The 17081-nt window shown below is 38.6% G+C and overlaps 1 protein-coding gene across 5 annotated transcripts in view; it reads left to right on the top strand.

Moving 5' to 3' along the window:
* The window catches only part of TBC1D4 (TBC1 domain family member 4), a 189582-nt gene that overhangs the window by 134685 nt on the left and 37816 nt on the right, over window positions 1-17081 (top strand). For all 5 annotated transcript variants that reach the window (XM_030312002.1, XM_030311991.1, XM_030312011.1 and 2 more), the window contains exons 6-9: window positions 4877-4968; window positions 5260-5370; window positions 9333-9452; window positions 16116-16190. In XM_030312002.1, coding sequence (XP_030167862.1) covers window positions 4877-4968; window positions 5260-5370; window positions 9333-9452; window positions 16116-16190 — 398 coding nt within the window. The remainder of the gene's footprint in view (window positions 1-4876; window positions 4969-5259; window positions 5371-9332; window positions 9453-16115; window positions 16191-17081) is intronic.

Below are 17081 nucleotides of genomic sequence, written 5' to 3'. Positions count from 1 at the left end.
TGAGGGAAGAGAGGCAAAGGCATCCCAGAATGTCGACTGTTTATAGAAGTCTCTTTTTATTCCCCTCTCACTTGATGATATATTCTTTTCCCTAAAAGTATAGAACTGGAATGAACCTTGCATGGTTTTTGAGGGACATTTGAAGATGACATGGATAATGTGATATCATAAAGCAGGTTTTTAAAAAAAAGTGTACTCAGGAAGGGGGAGGGGAAATGAGGGAGAGGTGACTCTGTGACTCACATCCCCTTTCTCCCCAGTATCTCTTACTAACAAAAAAAAAAAACGGTTGAAAACAGCTTCACAAGAGAAGAAATGCAAGTCAGTAAACCCTTGTTAAGCATCTGCTATGTGCCAGGCAATGTGCTAGGCACCGGGGATACAGAAATGACTGAGATGTGGCCTGTGCCTTCAGGAGCTTACAATCTAGAGTGGAAGATAGGCATGTGAGTCAGTGAATGCAGTTTGGCATGAGAAGTATTACGATAGATGGGGAGAACGCAAGCTCCAGAGCCGGGCAGAGAATGGTCTAGTCATTGTAAATGCAAATTGTGATTTCTGCTCAGTAGACAGCAAGATTATAGGCACATGGCAAAATTGATGATGAACATCAGTGTTGATTGAATATCCATTCAGCTGTGTGATCAAGGACTATTTAAATGTAATATTCAGATTTTAAAATGTATAGTATACCAAATGTACATTATTTTCACATTTGTACCATTACAAAAATGGAGTATTCTTTGGTGTAAAGAGAACATTATAAATTTCTGTAGGAAAGGCTGAATTGCTCAGGAAGAAGTGTTGGATCATTTTGCTATCCAAAGAGAGAAATATTCCTTCCACTTATCCTACTCAAAATACATTCTAGATGGATCAAACTCCTCAATGTAAACAAAATATTAAAATCATTAAAATAAAATAAGAATATTCTTGTGTCCTTAAACAAGAAAGCCTGTATTAAGATACAAAAATGCAGTAAATGTTAAAAGAAAACATTGATAGATTTGACCTCATAAGGATTTACATTTTTACATATCAACTACTTATTTGAAAGCTAAATAATAAATAAGAGGGGGCTCCTGGGTGGCTCAGTCCATTGAAAGTCCGACTTCGGCTCAGGTCACGATCTCACAGCTTGTGAGTTCAAGCCCCGTGTCGGGCTGTATGCTGACAGCTCGGAGCCTGGAGCCTGCTTTGGTTTCTGTGTCTCCCTCTCTCTCTGCCCCTAATCCACTCGCATTCTGTCTCTGTCTCTCCCAAAAATAAATAAACATTAAAAAAAAAAAGAATAATAAACAAGAGGTAAGGAGATAGCAGATTGGTAATCAGAATTTATAAGAACACTTACTGTGTGAAAGAGAAAGATAAAACCACCAGTAGGCAATGACACAATTCATATTAAAAAACACTTGTGTAAAAAGGAAATTAAAAGGTCCAATAATAAAAATGAGAAGATTCTCAGCCTTATTAGATGTCAGACACATGAAAATGGAAAAAACAGTAAGATACTCATCAGATTAACTGTTGGTGAAATTGTGGGGATATTGATAACATTTATGTGATGCTGAATGTCGTATAAATTGGTGTAGCCATTTTGGGGGACAGTTGATAGAAATGTATTAACCTAAAGTTGCCCACCAGTTCCTTGTCTTGATAAGAGAAACTCTTACATGGGTTCAGAAGGTGACATTTTCAAGGTTGTATTGTTTTTAAATAAGGGGAAATTGTAAACAACCCAAATGTGTATCAATAGCATAACTGAAATATGTTCATACAATGAATTAATAGGAATGAATTTCAACTATATATCAACTTGGATACATTTTAAAATTATATAATTGAGTGAAAATATAATTTGTTGAATAACACATACACTTTGCTTTATCTGGAAAAATACATAATATCCTATATTTCTTTTTTTTAATTTATTTTTTAAATTTATATTCAAGTTAGTTAGTATATAGTGCAACAATGATTTCAGGAGTAGATTCCTTGGTGCCCCTTACCCATTTAGCCCATCCCTCCTCCCACAACCCCTCCAGTAACTCTGTATTTGTTCTCCATGTTTAAGAGTCTCTTATATTTTGTCCCCCTCCCTGTTTTTATGTTATTTTTGCTTCCCTTCCCTTATGTTCATCTGTTTTGTCTCTTAAAGTCCTCATATGAGTGAAGTCATATGATATTTGTCTTTCTCTGACTAATTTCGCTTAGCATAATACCCTCTAGTTCCATCCACATAGTTGCAAATGGCAAGATTTCATTCTTTTTGATTGTCAAATAATACTCCATTGTGTTTGTGTGTGTGTGTGTATATATATATATATATATATATATGTATATATGTATATATATATATATGTATGTATACAGACCACATCTTCTTTATCCATTCATCCATTCATCCATTGATGGACATTTGGGCTCTTGCCATACATTGGCTATTGTTGACAGTGCTGCTATAAACATTGGGATGCATGTGCCCCTTCGAAACAGCATACCTGTATCCCTTGGATAAATACCTAGTAATGCAATTGCTGGATCGTAGGGTAGTTCTATTTTTAATTTTTTGAGGAACGTCCATACTGTTTTCCAGAATGGCTACACCAGTTTGCATTCCCACCAGCAGTGCAAAAGAGATCCTCTTTGCATCCTCGCCAACATCTGTTGTTGCCTGAGTTGTTAATGTTAGCCATTCTGACAGGTGTAAGGTGGTATCTCATTGTGGTTTTGATTTGTATTTCCCTGATGAGTGATGCTGAGCATGTTTTCATGTGTTGGTTGGCCATCTGGATGTCTTCTTTGAGGAAGTGTCTATTCATGTCTTTTGCCCATTTCTTCACTGGATTATTTGTTTTTTTGGGTTTTGAGTTTGATAAGTTCTCTATAGATTTTGGATATTAGCTCTTTATCTGGTATGTCATTTGCAAATATCTTTCTCCCATTCCATCGGTTGGTTGCCTTTTAGTTTTGCTGATTGTTTCTTTCGCTGTGCAGAAGCTTTTTATTTTGATGAGGTCTCAATAGTTCATTTTTCCTATATTTCTTTTTTAAAGAACTTTTAATTTGGTGTACTTTTAGATTAATAGGACAGTTGCAGAGAGTTTCCAAATGTTCACCCCTATCCTTTCCAATTGTTAACATCTTCTATAGCCCAGTGCAATGTTTAGCATAGGAAATTAACATTGGTACAATATTATTATCCAAACTAAACATTTAATTTGATCCTTCACCAGTGTTTTCATTCATGTCCTTTTCATTCCAGGATCCCAGTCAGGATTCTACCTTATATGTAGTGGTGACTTCACCCTCCTCCTCAGTCTCCTTGTCTTCTGTGACCTTGACATTCCCAAAAGCATCACTCCGTTACTTTGCTGGTTGTCCCTTGGTTCAGCCTGTTTGATATCTTCTCAATTTTGTAATGAGGGCACTCCTCCCTAGCAAGAGCACTGTAGAAATGGTGCAGCCTCCTTTTCAGTGCATCCTGTCATGAGACTCATGATGTTGAGGAGTTTATTACTGGTCATGCTGGCCTTATCACCTGCTCAAGGTACTCTCAGCAATTTTCCACCATAAAAGTACTATTCTTCACCCTGGAGCCAACAAATATTTTAGGGAAGATACTTTGAATCTGTACAAATCTCTTATGCCTTTGCTCACTGATTCTAGTATCTATCAAAGGCAAATTTATCACTATCTATAATGTTCTAGTATTTTAAAAATGTGGAATTTATACTACTTGGGTAATAAAATATAAAGCAAATACAAACAGTGTTATCTCACTCAGAGGAAAATAACTCTTTTCTCTTTAAAAAAAATTTATAAAACCAAAAATGTTTTCATGGAAAAATGTTTTGTCCAAGGACTTGATATAAATTATGTGTAAGAGTATGGTAGATATAAAAATAACATGATATACAGAGGTAAACAATTCCTTGGTAAAATAATAACACTAAAAATGTCACTAAATACTATTGCTATTCTTGAAATTTTGTTCTGTGAAACAAGACCTGCATGATGAGGAGAGATTCTGTTTGTGCTGGAGCTCTGCCTTTTAATATTATTAATATTAAATTAATATTATGTTACGTTGGGTTACTTGGGTGGCTCAGTGGGTTAAGCGTCCTGCTCTTGATTTCGGCTCAGGTCGTGATTTCACCTTCATGAGATCAAGCCCTGTGCCAGGCTCTGCTCTGGGCATGGAGCCTTCTTAAGATTCTCTCTCTCCCCATCCTTCTGACCCTCTGTTCTCTCTCTCTCTCTCAAAAACAATTTTTTTTTTGGTCATGTTTAAGCTTAGAGATTTTGGCCAAGGCTAGTGTTCACCCACGAGTTTCTGTGGCGTCAAAGTTTGTTAGTATACTAAACGGTACCTGGTTATGCTGTTGATTTGGTATCATTTAGAAACTTCTTGTTAATAATTCTGACTCCAGAGGGTGCCTGGGTGGCTCAGCTGGTTAAACGTCTGACTTTGGCTCAGGTCATGATCTCATGATTTGTCCGTTTGAGCCCCGCATCAGGCTCTGTGCTGGCAGCTGGAAGCTTCAGATTCTGTGTCTCCCTCTCTCTCTGCCCCTCCCTCACTTGTGTCTGTCTGTCTCTCTCAAAAATAATCAATAAACATTAAAAAAGTTAAAAAAAATAATTCTGACTTCAGGATACCGACAGGGGTCTGTTGATTTAGGTAAGGTTCCATCTAGCTTTAATCATTTCATGGTAGGTTTCCAAGGTTTATTATGGGTGGGAACACATCTCCTTGAGAACATTTAGCTTCAGAGCCTGCTAAAGGGACAGTCTGTAATGCATTATATATACATTTTGATGTATATATACATCAGCTACTGTGTTTAATACTTATCTCCATCATTTTCCATAGGTCTCTACCCTCCACGAGCCAAGCTGGTAATACAGAGGCATCTCTCTTCACTGACAGATAATGAGCAGGCAGACATCTTTGAGCGCGTCCAGGTAACATAATTTATAGTTCTCACAAATAAGATTTAAGAAATGAGAATTGGAGCCTGTTTTTATAAGTGTTTTTTTTTTTTTTTCACTTCTCTCTCTGAAGTTAAAGATATATATTCTCTTGAACTGTATATGATAGTAATGAGAATGCCCCTGTTACTTTTGCTTCTAAGGGCAGTGAAACACTTAGCGTTATTTATGTCTGTCTGCCAGACACATAAAGCCAAGAGGGAATACAATAAGATGAGAGAAGCTGTGTTGCCATCATGTGCTCTTGGTTTGTCTGTTGGACAGAAAATGAAGCCAGTCAGCGACCAGGAAGAGAATGAACTTGTGATTTTACATTTGAGGCAGCTGTGTGAGGCCAAGCAGAGGACACACATTCACATTGGAGAAGGCCCATCGGTGAGATGTTTTCTTTTCCTGGACCTACTTTTGTTTTGTTTATGTATTTACTCAAAATATCACAGAAGATGTGAAAGGAGTTTCTTTTCTTTGTGTTCTCATCGTTAGGGCTAAAGTCCTATCAGATTCATTTTTCAGCTATTTATGGGAGGTTTTAACATTGAGATAAAATAATGATGAGTTTTAAAATGTGAAAAAAAGGATTATTGTTATAAAAACAGTAATAGTAAGTGTTCATGATTTAGAATGAACATGCAGTTTTAGTTATATTAACCCATTTTATTTCAAATTCATATGAACATTTTATTTCGTTAAAAGTTTACACAGGCTTGAGGGGTACATAGCAAATACCCAAAGAAGCAGTAGTATTTTGGAAACATCCCTTTTAGCTGCAAAGGAAGATATGGTATTTTTGTGCATGTGGTGGAGAATGTGTTTCCAGCTGCATGTAAATAAAGCAAGACACCAACAACAGCATGTAGGGAGACGATGACATATTTACTTAGTAACACTAATTCCGATTAGTCTGTATTTCACTCTATTCAGAACAAATCACATATCACTTTATTAGTGATTCCTGAATTGTATGCATTGAATAGTCTCTTCGAGAGAACCTTCTATGAGCTAAGCTGTGTGATAATGGTGAACAAAAAAGAGATGAATGAATCTTCCAGGAAAGAGCTCAAATATTGGAAAGGGGAATGCAGACAGATAAATGGACACATAGAATAGAGGTAACAAAGTGGCTTTTTAAAAGAAGTGCAGTGAGCTCAAAAATAGCTATGTTTTTGCTTTAGAGCCAGAATGGAGAGTAAGGAAAGAGGGAAGAATTAAATAATTCAAGAAGAAGAAATTTGGGGGAGGCTGAAGTTTTAGGGGAGATGGTTTGTTCATTGAAAAATTCGAGGGAGTGTTTTTAAAGGAAGGGACATTGAGGACAAAGTTTTGCGGTAGCTGTGAGCACGACATACTTCATGCAGGCCTTCAACATACTTAATGGATTTTTAGGATGTACCTGGGGATTGATGGGGAAATAATGGCTAGAAGGATAGGCAGCAGTGAGATGATGAAGAGCCTTAAGTGCTCAGCCTGACTTTGTCATTGAAAGGTTTCAAGTAAGAGTGTGAGTTCAGGTTTGTAATTTAAAGAGATAATTCTGCTGTTATAGTGATGGTTGATTTGTGGGACAGGTTGATGGGTGAGGAGGTTGACAGTGTTAGGACTGAAGTCACATTCTCAAATCCGGAGAATTTGATAATAGAATATGCGAGAAGTAACTCATTTAGTTATTGCACAAACTGTTATCAAGTTGCGTACTAGGTACTAGGCAATGGGGTTGAATAATGACAGCTCTTTTCTGCCATCTAACTGTTGAGGAGGAGAAACTGACATGTAATCAAATAAAGCAAAATATGGAGATATATGGCAGGATTGGGACAATGATATAAGTATGTACCAGAGAGGGATAACACCTATACAAAAATAGATTGAGTGATTCTGTCTTTAAGAATTTATTTTGGGGGTGCCTGCGTGGCACAGTCAATTAAGTGTCCAACTCTTGATCTCAGCTTGGGTCATGAGCTCGTAGTTTGTGAGTTCGAGCCCTGCATCAGGCTCTTCGTGGATGATGCGGAGCCTGCTTGGGAGTCTGTCTCTCCTTCTCTCTCTGCCCCTCCCCCACTTTTGCACATGGTCTCTCTCTCTCTCTCTCTCGCTCTCTCTCTCTCTCTTTCAAAATAAATAAGTGAACTTAAAAAGAAAAGAATTTATTTTGTCTTGGAGAGAAGCTGAGCTACAGCACTACTGGAGATATGGGAAAGGGAATGAGGCAAGAACCATTTAGGAGGCGTGATCATTAGGACTTGGTGACTGGGAACATGTGTCAAGGAAGGGAAAGGGGATTGCTAGTAGAGGCCACACAGTTGCAGATTTGGGGGAACTGTATGAAACTAGTCTAGGACATGTAGAAAGAAAACAAGAGTGGGGAAAGGGATGGAAATAAGAAATAAGAGTTCAATTTTAGAAATGTGTTTGACATTTATTTATTTATTTATTTATTTATTTATTTATTTATTTTCAACGTTTATTTATTTTTGGGACAGAGAGAGACAGAGCATGAACGGGGGAGGGGCAGAGAGAGAGGGAGACACAGAATCGGAAACAGGCTCCAGGCTCTGAGCCATCAGCCCAGAGCCCGACGCGGGGCTCGAACTCCCGGACCGCGAGATCGTGACCTGGCTGAAGTCGGACGCTTAACTGACTGCGCCACCCAGGCGCCCCATGTGTTTGACATTTAATTAGAAAAATGGATTTGGTGCCCACAGAGGAATTTGAGTTCATGGTGTAAATATGGAAGACATTGGGCTCTGGCATAGACTTGAAATCGAAGGGGGAGGTACCGAGGGACGCCTGCATGTCAGGCAATGAGGGAATTAAAATGGTGCCAGTGAAAAAGACAGAAAGAGAATGAATGAAATTTGCCATGGTGGGTGACCAAGGTAGGAGAAAAGTTCAAGTTAGAAGATCAGCCATGTCCAGTGATATAGGAAGGTCAAGAAACATAAAGTCTTGGGATTTTAGTAAGTTCTCCCTCACTTTCTCTCTTCCCCCCACCCTTCCTTTCTTCTTTCCATTTATTTACCTGGTATTTACTGAGCATCTACGGTGTCAAGCATCGTGCTAAGCACCATTACAATTTCTCTATTTTAGTCATGTTCTTTGCCTGAAAGCCTGACAAGAATACCCTCCTAATCCTTTATATACACCCCAGCCCAGTCCAGCTCACATCCATAGCCATGGCTTTCCTTCCTTTCTTAAGGGGGATCATATATATATTTTTTTAATCAGTAACTTCTTAACCCCATGGAGCCAATTCTAATGACTGTGCTGAATTTTCCTGCCTGGTCTTTCATTCTCTGATTTTCCTGTCCTTCCCATGATTTTTCAATATTGCTTTCCAATAAATCTTTCCCCCAGACATTACTTTGTGATGCCCCTCTGCTTATAAAATCTGATCCATGATTCCTCCCATTCAAGGTTTCATATCCAGCCTCACTTTTCCAAGTTAACCTTCCACTACTTTCTTTTGTTTTAACCAAACACCTGCACTGTCTCACTGCCCCATGGGCATTGGTCTTTAGTATTTTGCTGTCATCCCCAGTGCCAGGACCATCTTCATCCCCTTTTTTTCTGCCTGTCTGAATCTTGCCTATCTTTTTATTCCCGACCACTGAGACCCACAACCAATCTTTTGATTACTGAGACCCACAACCAGTCTTCACACTTCCAGATTTGATACATGTTGTTTTGTGTTGCTGTTTAATGTGAATATATTTCTTTCTCAAACAAATAATAAAGTTTCTTTCTTGGAAATTTTCTACTACTAGGAACCATAGTAGCTTTTCAGTGCACTAGGATAAAATAGAGAATCTAATATAGTGGACATATTGTAGATTCTCATACAGTTTGTAGTATCTATGAGTATTTGTTGATCTGAAAGAAATGACCCACTCACAAATGAAAATGGGATTTTAACAGAGGCATCAGCAGAATTCAGTTTCACTAGATGCTTTGTTCTTTGAAACTTTTTTTCTATGTTTTCCTTCATAATTTGGGTATAAAATATGTGGCTTGAAGAGGGATGGTTATAGTTGTTAGTCAAAATGGCAGTAAAAATTGACGTGTCAAGTTTAAATTTTTGTTAAATGCAGCAGGAATATATTAGCAGAAAGGAAAGGCATAAAGGAGAGATCTTCTGTGTTTTTTTATTACTTGCAATATTAAAAAGTAACCCCCTGTCCTTACAATCTGTATGCTCACAGTGTGGGACCTAAATTATTACTCCTTAATAGAACTACAGAAGAATTCTTACGGTTTTTAATGGCTTAGTCAAGCCTGTATTTAAAGGCTCATTTAACCCTGAATGTTTCCAAACTAAAATTTATCTGTTTTTCTTTCTATAGACAATTTCAAATAGTACCATCCCGGAAAATGCAACAAGCAGTGGAAGGTTCAAACTTGACATTCTGAAAAATAAAGCTAAGAGATCTTTAACTAGCTCCCTGGAAAATATCTTCTCAAGGGTAAGATTAAACAGAGACTCTTAATTAGATATTGATGTCTGTGTTTACTAACTGCTTTACTTCATTCTCAACTGTCTCACAGAATATTTCCTTTCAAAAAAATAAACCACAAAGATCGCTTTAACATAGTTAAATTCTTTAAAGTAATCTCATGATTTATTCTGGTGCTTCTAAATTTTTTTTTTTTTCAACGTTTATTTATTTTTGGGACAGAGAGAGACAGAGCATGAACGGGGGAGGGGCAGAGAGAGAGGGAGACACAGAATCGGAAACAGGCTCCAGGCTCCGAGCCATCAGCCCAGAGCCCGACGCGGGGCTCGAACTCACAGACCGTGAGATCGTGACCTGGCTGAAGTCGGACGCTTAACCGACTGCGCCACCCAGGCGCCCCTATTCTGGTGCTTCTAATATCTAAGTTTGAGCAAGAGATTTAGTAGTAGAAATATATATATATATGCATATATATACATATATATACATGTATATATATGCATATATATACATATATATATGTATATATATGTATATATATACATGTATATATATGTATATATATGTATATATATACATATATATATATATATATATAGGAATATACTTCATTTTGCTATTATTAGGAACTGACAGGAAATGCTGAAAACAGTGTAAATTAATAGAAATCTACATATTCCATTTAATAAATTTGTATATTTTATTTTAAAATCAAAGTGATTTCTCTTCCCTTCCATTATTCTCTTCCTGAATGGTTCAGTCCAAAACTGTCAGATGAGATCAGGCAAGGTAGAGGTGTTAGGGCTGGAGGGTGGGAGAGTTACAGTGGCTCAGAGCAGAGAGATAGAGCCTGTGGGGTGCTGTGTGTGGGGTGGCCCAATGCAACCTGTGAAAACCAGAGTGTGGTGAGGAGTGTGTCAACTTAAGAGGGTAACCTGGTTCAGGAAGTCTGAGCCTCAGCCGATGAGGAGGCCAGTCCTGCATAGGGATGGCCCAGTGCAGGATGTCAGAGTGAGAGTGAGTGGAGGGGAGAAGGCATTCAAGGTGCTGCTATGAGGAGTTAGAGTCTGAGCAGGGTGGGGATGGCCTCTGTGGGTGGGTGTGGCAGCCCTGATATGGGGTGTTGGAACCTGAGTAGGATGAGGAGAGTGTCTGTGAGGTGTCAGTTGTGGAGATTTTAACACACAGGGGACTGGTCAAATATGTAAACGTATTAAGGATTTAGTAAAAGGAAATTACAAATATGAAAAGGGAAGAAATTAGAATAAATCCCATGTTGTTGGATTCAACTCAGAGGTAACAGTATGGAATCCTGGTTATCTATCTATATATTTTTGAATACTAGAGTTTTATGTATAATATGTAATGCATGTATATGTATTAACATGTAACATGTGTGTGTGTGTGTGTGTGTGTGTGTGTGTGTGTAAATCTGTATGTGGTCCCTGGCTCTGTCCACTGATAGGAGCTGGGAACAGCTTTTCTTCAAATGACAGAATAAATTAAGCCTGCTTGGGTGACACCAAGCACCCAAGGTTTGGTTTCTGCATATCATTCTACAAGAGGGAACTGGGATCCTGGGAGAAATGGCTGATTCCAGGACTTCAAAAGGAAGTAGATGATAAACAGAGCATGTTGGTATTTTAGATAATAAGGGAATGCTCAAAGAAAGATGGTGGTATGTCATAAAAACCTTGAGGGGCATCTGAATGGCTCAGTCGGTTAAGCGTCCGACCTGATTTCAGCTCAGTTTATGATCTCATGGTACGTGGGTTTGAGCCCCACATCATGCTCTGCGCCGACAGTGTGGATCCTGCTTGGGATTCTCTCTCTCCCCTTCTCTGCCCCTCCCCTGTTAGCTCTCTCTCAAAAATAAATAAACACATTTTTAAAAAAGTTTTAAAAAGGCCTTGAAGGGCTCCCGCACTTGACATCTGAGGCAATATAAACGTCAAAATAAATGATAGCCAAGGATTGTAACCTGTTGCATGAAGTAGGAAACGACGAGCCCACTCTGATAGGAAACATAAATGAATACCTTGGAAGTTGATCATGATCAGGATATTTACTGGATTTAATTAATACTTTTTAATAACAAAGAGGAAAGTAGTAACTTCACAGTGGAGAAGACTGGCAGACACCACCTCAGTCAAGTGACCCAAGGGAACGTCATCAGCAATGAGACAAATTGAAATCTTGTGCGACTTGATACAGAGAGTACAGAACTTCTGTGGTATTCCTGCCAAAGGAGCAGTACCTGAATCTAATCATGAGGTAGAGTCAACAAACCCAAATTGAGGGATGGTCTACAAAATCACTAGCCTGTTGTCATCACAAGTATTAGGGTCAGGAAAGTGAAGTGCAGGGGAGCATTAGGACATAGTACCTTCTGATGTAGGGTGTTCTTGTTCTTTCTTCTTTGCCTGAACTCAAAATACTTTATAGATATTTCTCTTAATTAAAGTGATCAGCTACCAACCCTATTATCAGCAGAAGACACAATGTAGGAAAAGAGTATTCTACAAGATTAATCAGAAGTGTGTTAAGGCACCATTTCATAAAATTGTCCTATCTTTTCTTCCCCAGTATTTATAAGTTACTTGTGTTCCTTCTTTCTCTCTCCTTCCTTTTCTCACTCCCTCCTGCCCTCTTCCCCTCCTCCCCGCCCTCCTTCTCCTATCTCCCATTGTATTTAGTGAGAATTTTAGTAGAAAGGCCATTTAAGTAGGTGGTCTGGGGGCCTGAATTCAAGACCTGGCCCTAGTAGGTTTTATACGTATGATCCCGGACAAATTATTTTCTTCTAAGCCAGTTTCCCCATTTGTGAAATGGGCATCCTGATACTGTGCCTATCTCACATCAGTACGAGGACGAAATGTCATTATGTTAGGAAAGTATCGCAGTGTAGATAGGAGATGGTCCAGACAGTGGGAAGCTCTGAAACCCTTGTCATTTTTGGAATGACCCGAGGGTGCTTAGAGTATTACTCTCCTCATCCCCATTTAGTACTTTGGCGTTCTGCACAGCACTTGCACGGCTGACTTTGAAGTGCCACATACATAGCCTTGAGTGGCTGCAACAACTCTGTCGGCAAGGGCACACACAGCCCATCTATTTTGGTCGAGGTGGATGGTGTAGCTTTTGTGCCCCACAGTGCTGCCAAGTGCCATAAATTATGTGACTCAACAAGATCTTGCTTACACCATGTGCAGCAGAATGGACTTAAGGGGAAGGTTGGCAGCTATCCATGGTGTGTTAAAGGTTACTCAGAAGAGGGCTTTTGTGTACCTCTAAAACTGATCAGTGTATCATTTTCATTCTGAGTTATATGGTAGAAAATTGGCACTCCAGCCACAGATTTTGGCTCATAATTGCTGCCATTTTTAAATGTGAAGACAGTTGATTTAACTAACTATAGCTGTTTATGAAATAGGATATATTTTTAAAATGCTCAGAAGCTCAGCTCATTAACAATTAAAAAGTGGGTCCAGGGGAAGAGGCGTGCCACATGTATTACCAAATCATCAGACAGTTAAACTGGAAAAGCTGTCTGCTCAGAGGTGAAAAGACAGAGTCCTGTATTCTGGGTATTTGTTGCTTTTTCATTAGTTGAAGTTTTATAGAAGGGAAATATTCACTAATGTGTTTATGTATAGATAAATATTTCCAAAAGAGGAACATTTATCAATATAAAGTATGCATCATTGGAAAAGAGTTCTCATTTTATGCTTCCCTCAGAGTACTATCCATTGTCCTTCCTTGTTGAAATGTGTGAATTAATGACCACGATAGAGCATAATTTTATTTATCTATTTATTTATTTATTTATTTATTTTAAAATTATTTATTTTTGAGATAGAGAGAAAGAGAGTGATAGGGGGCAAGTGTGTGTGTACAAACAGAGGAGGGGCAGAGAGGGGGAGAGAGAGACAGAGAATCCCAGGTGAGATCTGCACTGTCAGCACAGAGCCTGACACAGGGCTCAAACTCATGAACCGTGAGATCATGACCTGAGCCGAAATCACGAGCTTGATACTTAACCAGCGGAGCCACCCACGTGCCCCTAGAATATAATTTTAAAGTAAATTTGTTTTTCTTTGTGTCCGCACACACACACACACACAAAACACATGGATAAAACACTGCTATGACTAAAATGTGTGATTTAAGTGCTTTTCTAATAATGGAAATGACTTGATACCTGTCTGACCAGTCTCCTTATTGTGACCAAATAACCTGTTTAAGATAAGCAGGGAGGTTGGCCTGGAAGTAGCAGCTAAAAAATAAGGGGAAAAACAACCTGGTCCTCACAATAGTTTCCTCTTGGCCACGCACATGAACCAAACCATTGATCCGCCACAAATATAGTTTATTACTGGAAGTGTCTGTTGTTAGGCATACAACTGAAGAACTGAAAGAACCTTGATCAGGTTCTTTGCAGGACATTTGAAAAATTACCAGTGTAGACTGCTTAGTTTTATTAGCAATTCCACTTTTCACCAAGTTCTGTTTACAGGAGATAACAGTGAATATGAGCTCAAGAGTTCCACTGCTAAGTTGAAATTCTTGGGTTCAAATTGCTGCCCAGTCCTTGAACTGGCAGTGTAAACTTTGGCAACATAATCAGAACTTCAGTCTCCTTAACTGTAAAGTTGAGCTAAGTAACTATATCCACCTTGGAGACTCTGTGAGGATTAAATGAGATAATGCACTATAAAATGCTCAACATAGTATATAGAAGGTGATAGGTACTCACTGATATTTTATGTGGCCATCAATTTTACTGTTGATATGATTGTTATTTAGGTGCCAACAGAAATAGAAAACTATAATTGATATACGTAGATAAGAATAAGTATTGTTTCTATGAAACCAGGTGTAGGATACCATACATATAAACGAGTCAGTTGAGAGAGAACAAGAGTCACCTGAGTGAACAATTGAATCAGCAGCCAGTTGGGTGAACAAGAAAGAACTGTTAAAACTTTCTGGTAGTAGACATCCAAAGAAAAATTCAACAGAAGTCTGGGAAGCTAGAGTTGGAAAACTTTTCCAAGAAACTCTGTTTCTTGGAAATGGAGAATAGGAGGACAAGGTGAAAAAAGGATCAGTCTGAAGATCCAAACGCTGAGTGGTAGGAGTTACAGAACGAGAAAATACCCCAGTCTCCCTTTCTCAGAAGGCACCTGGAGTATGCACTCCACCAAAATGAGGAAGTAAAAAAGAGGAAGACATAAGATCACAGACACATTTCAACATAGGGTAGTATTAAAAGAAATGTCTAGGTTGATAGTAAAGGAAAATACTGGCAAGTCTAAATTGCAACCTGTCCAGAGTAAGGTAAAAAGGCAGAGGTTTCTATAATGGGTAGCTCAAAGAGAAAGAAAAAAAAATGGCAGTTGATGGATTATGTGATGTTTGGCCATACTGAGTTCTGTTGTTGACTTTCATAATAAACTAGTAACTGCTGAGGCACTTGTTGACTACATGAAAAACAGATTGTACAAGATAGTAGTTGTAATCACAGTAGAATATGTAATAGATGAGATGATCTCTTCAGTTCCTCTTTCTTAGATCATCTATGAAATCCATACCAAACAACTACAAAAAAAACAAAACAAAAACAAAAAACAAAGAAACCCCACAAAAACCAGTTCACCTGTCTTGAAGCAGACTGACGGATAGTCTAGCATTTCTAGAGAGAAATGTTTTATTGACGTAGTTTTCATATGGAAGAATGAATGAAGCTGAATCTATACATTTTACGATGCAGTTGTTTGTAATTTGCATTCCTTAGCTCATTTTTTTAAGAGAGAGAGGGAGAGAGAATCCCAAGTAGGCCCCATACAGTTAGTGCAGAGTCCGATGCGGGGTTTGAACCCATGAACCGTGAGATCATGACCCGAGCTGAAATCAAGAGTTGGACAGTTAGCCAACTGAGCCACCAGGCAGCCCTCCAAAGGAGTTTTTAAAAACTTGTTTATTATAATCCTATAATGTGAACTATGTTGTTTGTAATCTAGGTGTTGTGGAGGTTGGATGTTTTGAAACTTTTTTTTTAATGTTTATTTTTGAAAGAGAGAGCTAGGGAGGGGGGAGGGGCAGAAAGAGAGGGAGACAGAGGATGTGAAGCAGGCTCCATGCTGACAGCAGAGAGCCTGATGTGGGGCTTGAACTCACAAACCATGGGATCATGACCTGAGTAGAAGTCAGATGTTTAACCGATTGAGCCACCTAGGTGCAACACCAACCCCCCACCCCCCCCCCCTTTTTTTTTTTTTTTACCTTTCTTTATAACTGTTGTGGTTTGTTGTGTTCTGCCTTCCACGGTTATGTTTATCTGTATGAGACATAAAGTGAATGGGGCTGTCTCTGATTTTATGGGGTTTTCCTGATCTTATGGATGAAGAATGTTTAACCTTGTAACCAGAGTAACTTTAAAAACCTTGATCAGAGTATCTAGTTATCCAATGACTGATTTAGAAGCAGTGCAAATAGGTTGTGTATAAGTTCTGTTTACTGTGCAGGCAAGGCTGTTAATACTGCCAATGAATCTGAGCGAAACACAAAAGGATCAGTTTAATGCTAGTATAAAGAAGCAACCGCCTTTTATGGTTTTTAAAGTAAAAATTCAAACTGCATGAACAACTGAATTTTATTCTCTTCACTCAGGGAGCTAACAGAATGAGAGGCCGGCTTGGAAGTATGGATAGCTTTGAACGGTCCAACAGTCTTGCTTCAGAGAAGGTATCTCGTCTGAGCTCCTGTTTTTACTGCTGATTGCAACTTGGCAAAAACCAGCGCTGATATGGCAGTATCGCTTAGTTGTTTTGTGATGAGTCGTTTGTGACTTTAACAAATGTTATTGTTACAATTAAATTTAAAATATTAGATTAATGTTAAAATAAATGAAAAAATACTGTTATTTAAAGTAAGAAGGTTATGGATATTATTACGTTGCTCTCTTCCACTGCAGCTTTCTCATGTTAGCGCAGAACACCTATTCCAGGCTAATGGTGCTCTGTCAGGCTCTTTGCTGTTTTGGAGATGGTACGCTTGTGAACACAGTATTTGAGCAACTTTTGATCCAAAGGCACAGAAAAATAAGTCATCTAATTATTGCACTTGTATGGTGATCTTTTTATCTTTTGTTCTGTCATGTTACTGCTCCCCCATTTTTTTTTTTTAACTGTAACATTAGGTTCCTTGTTATCTCCTAGATAGTTCTCAGTAGGTATCAGGCAATATGTCACCCGAGGTATATGCAACCTATTTTAAATGGAAAATATTAAAATATTTTTACTGAACTTTGTGTTGATAGAAGTGGGGATTTGGTTTCACTATGAGCGTCTTAACCCTAACCCATGTTTATCAAGCTAAACATTTCTTTTTTTTTTTTTTTTTTTTTTTTCAACGTTTATTTATTTTTGGGACAGAGAGAGACAGAGCATGAACGGGGGAGGGGCAGAGAGAGAGGGAGACACAGAATCGGAAACAGGCTCCAGGCTCTGAGCCATCAGCCCAGAGCCTGACGCGGGGCTCGAACTCACGGACCGCGAGATCGTGACCTGGCTGAAGTCGGACGCTTAACCGACTGCGCCACCCAGGCGCCCCTAGCTAAACATTTCTACAGTGGTG

Source organism: Lynx canadensis, chromosome A1, assembly GCF_007474595.2.
Source record: "Lynx canadensis isolate LIC74 chromosome A1, mLynCan4.pri.v2, whole genome shotgun sequence".
Lineage (NCBI taxonomy): Eukaryota > Metazoa > Chordata > Mammalia > Carnivora > Felidae > Lynx > Lynx canadensis.
Note: the sequence above shows the minus strand (reverse complement) of the source record. Positions and strands in the feature narration are given on the sequence as shown.